Below are 4,435 nucleotides of genomic sequence, written 5' to 3'. Positions count from 1 at the left end.
TATAGACATGTATATATATGTATACATATATAAATATGTGTATATATATGTACACATATATACATATGTATGCATATATACATATTTATATATATGTATACATATATACATATGTGTATATATATGTATACATATATACATATGTATATATGTGTATACATATATACATATGTATATATATGTATACATATATACATATGTATATATATGTATACATATATACATATATATACAAATATATACACATGTGTATATATATGTATACATATATACATATGTATATATATGTATGCCTATATACACATATGTATATATGTATACATATATACATATATACACATATGTATATATATGTATACATATATACATATACATATATATATATAGATATATATATATATATATATATATATTCACCAAGGGTTAGGTTAGGTTAGGAAGGAAGTGATGTCTGTGAATTTCCCAAGAATGACAGGCATAAAAGGGCTTAATCTCAGAGGGGTAAGATCACTTCATAAATATTACCAATACTTTATTTATATCATTTATGATGGAAAATAACAAGAGATTCATGCATATTACAGGAATAAAAAAAAATGGAAGATTGGATGGCTGTGTGAAACTAAACTAAAAATTAGCATTTGTTATTCCTATTCCCACTCTACCATTGCCATATATTTTTTACTTCATATAGTGATAGGCTGAATTACTATGCTGTATTAGGTATTGCTAGTCTTACTCAGAATGAAGAGAAAAATAGTCAGAAATGACATTCAGAAACCCATCAACTCATCTCGACAAGCCCTCCAGAAAGCAGACCATGTGTGACAAGAGGAGTTAGTTAGTTAACCCAATGCCAATGGACATGACGCGATCGTATGTGCTATGCCCCATGTGAGTACTTGTTTGATTGTTTTAAAACATAGATGGCTACACTTGTACTAAGTCACCAGTGAGCCAGTTACGAGTACTGCCTGCCTCGCCCGTTCACCCTTTTCTTTGATTTACGAAAATATTTTACGTTATCTTATTTTGCTGTTACTTATGTTTAGAACATTATAGTAAATATAATGTTTATAATAAAAATAACACCATCGATATTCATAGCACTAGTAAAAATAACATTTTTCCCGCCAATTCAAAACACATAAGGTCACAAGGTCAACTAATTGACTCCTTTGAGGCTAAGCACTAGCAGAGCCATCAATGTGCAGAGACATTTCACAAAAATATAGAAAATGAGCACATCATTTCCCCCATTTTTTATTAATTTTCCCCGGCGGCAATGGGTTAACATGGAAGATGCCAGACGCTCTTGTGTAACCCATTTTCATAAAATCAGTCATAGAATCTGCTAAATGTTTGTATTACAAAGACTTGAACTTCAATAATAACAATAATAATAAAAAGTAATTTGGGATTACTAGATTAAAACAACTTCATATTCTAATTATTTTCATCTAGTAATCCCACAATAATGAATAAATATATATCTTTCAGCTCTAAGAGTATATATGAACATTTAAAAACATACAAATCTCAGTAAAATCCATGGAATATCAAATATAAGGTCAGAAAAGGGTAGCTGCAGGTTGTACAGTTAAATATGTTTACGTCTGGGAAACGAACTTATTTTCTTTTAATTTCTCTTATACTTATTACTTATTTTATAGGTGAGCATAAGCTCTATATGAACATGAATTAGGTGTGTGTGTATATATCTGTGTGTGTGTGTGTGTGTGTGTGTTGTGTGTGTGTGTGTGTGTGTGTATATATGTGTGTGTGTGTGTGTGTGTGTGTATGTGTGTGTGTGCATGTATGTGTGTGTGTGGGTAATAATAATAATGATGATGATTATGATAATAATGCTAATAATAATAACAATAATAATAACAATAATAATAATAATAATGATAATAATAATAATAATAATAATAATAATAATAATAATAATAATAATAATAATAATAATAATAATAATAATAATAATAATAATAATATAATAATAATAATAATAATAATAATAATAATAATAATAATAATAATAATAACAATAATAATAATAATAACAACAATAATAATAACAATAATAATAACTATAATGATAATAGTAGCAGTAACAATAATAATAATAATAATAATAATAATAATAATAATAATGATAATAATAGTTATAATAATAATGATAATAATAATAATGATAATAATAATAGTAATAATAATGATAATGATAATAACAATAATGATGATAATAATAATGACAATGATAATGATAATGATAGTAATAATAATAATAGTAATGATAATAATGATAATAATAATAATGTTAACAATAGCAATAACAATAGTAATAACAATAATAGTAATAATAATAATAATGATAATGATATTATTAATAACAGAACTTATAGTGATTATAACAATATTAATTTTAGTAACAAAAAAATAATAATAGTAATAATAACACTAACAATATCACTGTTATTGTTTCTATTATTATTATTTTGATTAGCATTATTATCATTATCATCATTATCATCATTATTGTCATTATTATAGTGACGATAATGAAAATAGTATTGAATATAATCATAACAATAGTAACAAAATGTTAATGATGATGATGATAATAAAAATCGTAATGGTGATAATGATAATGATAAAGATTATTATTGCTAATCCTATTACCATTTATTATTATCATTATCAATATCGGCATTATTATACCATTGCTGTTGTCATTGTTATTATCATCATTGCCATTATCAATATAATAATAATAATTACTTTTGATATTATTATTATTATTATTATTATTATCATTATTATCATCATTATTATTATTATTATCATGATTATTATCATTATTATTATTACCATCATGATTATCAGTATTATCATTATTATTGATGTAAAAAGTATTATCATTATTATTGATGTAAAAAACTTTATTATTATAATTACAAGTATCATTATCCTTACAATAATCTTAATTGTGATCATTATTACCATTATTGTTATGATTATTATCATTTCTACTATTATTATTATTATCATGATTATTATTACTATTATCATCTTTATTATTACTTTTATCATTATTATTATTACTATTATCATCTTTATTATTACTTTTATCATTATTATTTTTCTTATCATTATTATCATCATTATGATTATCATCCTTATTACTATTATCATCATTTCAAATTATAATTTTAATTTGATGATGATGACTAGAACATTGACTCTCTAACACTGTCAATATACTATGTTACCACAAATCTGACACTCGAGTGTGCGAGAAATCCTCGTGTTATTCGCACCGCAAAAGTGGACGAATAAAACAAAGGATCGGTCGAGACGCCGAGACCGAGTTATGAACCCTCAGGTGACTCGTTCGCGGTTTGTTCAGTGAGCGCCTCCGTCGTCCCCAACCGCCACCACGGGCTACGGAATCTCAACAAATTTCCTGACTATTTCGTTGCCAGAAAAGACTTTATCTGAAGTGCTTTCTGTCAGAGGCGAAATGTCCACTAAGTATAAGGCGTCGGAGGGAGACTGGGTGTGCGCAGAGCCAAAGTAAGAGTCTGTTGTCTCCATTTACAATTAGAATAGGAATCAGGATTGACTTCTCTGTTCTTTTTTTCCCCAAGTACATGGAATTAGGCTGAAGTGAGGTGTTCTAAGCTTCCACTGGGGTTTAGTTGTATTTAGTCTAATTCTGCGCGAGGTGACTAAGGACACGCCGTGTTGTGTGGCCTCCAGGACATAGAATTAGCCTCTTGTTTGTGACTCGGTGTCAGAACTCGAGTCCAAAATCAAGTCTCAGATGTTGCTATATAGTATATAGTTTTTTTCTGATAAATGTTTGGAAGACACCGACATTGGGTCTCAAAGTGGCTCTTTCCTCTGTTTAAATATGTTGGCTTGACTTTGTTGACATCCCCTTGGAACTTCTGCTCAGTGGAGGGAGGCCGCCACCTCCAGGTCAGCTCAGTGGTTGCAAAGGCCTCTTTGCCGCACCGTGGTAAAGCCCAGCAAGCCACATTAGGCTAAGGTCACTCAGTGTTTACAGTGAAGTTTCAATTATTGCACAGAATGCATGACTCATAAATGCGATATGTCAGTTTTGTATTACTACACATGGCTAATGTATGTAATGGGAATGCGCTAACTTGTTTGTTTGTTGGAGTTAACCCAAGGTGGTTAATGTTACCGAGAGCGACACATGGAGGTAGAGCTAAATGGACATTGCCATCTTGTAGAGCATATAGTACTATAGGGGTCCAGGGGGAGTAGCCCCGTAGTTAGTCGCATATAATTAGGCTAGGCTAGACTAGACTAGGCTAGGCTAGGCTAGGCTAGGCTAGGCTAGCCTAGGCTAGACTAGGCTAGGCTAGGCTAGGCTAGGCTAGGCTAGGCTAGGCTAGGC

The 4,435-nt window shown here is 29.3% G+C and overlaps 1 protein-coding gene across 2 annotated transcripts in view; it reads right to left on the bottom strand.

The window, feature by feature from the left end:
• The window catches only part of LOC125029743 (beta-alanine-activating enzyme-like), a 10,317-nt gene extending 8,662 nt beyond the window's left edge, over window positions 1-1,655 (bottom strand). The window contains exon 1 of one of the 2 annotated variants that reach the window (XM_047619857.1): window positions 1,535-1,655. Coding sequence is in view for 1 of the 2 variants with exons in the window: in XM_047619858.1 (XP_047475814.1) it covers window positions 1,535-1,553 (19 nt within the window). In the remaining variant the exon portion in view is untranslated. The remainder of the gene's footprint in view (window positions 1-1,534) is intronic. The other variant, XM_047619858.1, reaches the window with a different exon arrangement.
• Window positions 1,656-4,435: the final 2,780 nt, after the last annotated feature.

Source organism: Penaeus chinensis, chromosome 10, assembly GCF_019202785.1.
Source record: "Penaeus chinensis breed Huanghai No. 1 chromosome 10, ASM1920278v2, whole genome shotgun sequence".
Classification (NCBI taxonomy): Eukaryota; Metazoa; Arthropoda; class Malacostraca; order Decapoda; family Penaeidae; genus Penaeus; species Penaeus chinensis.
This window is presented reverse-complemented; position numbering and strand designations above follow the sequence as displayed.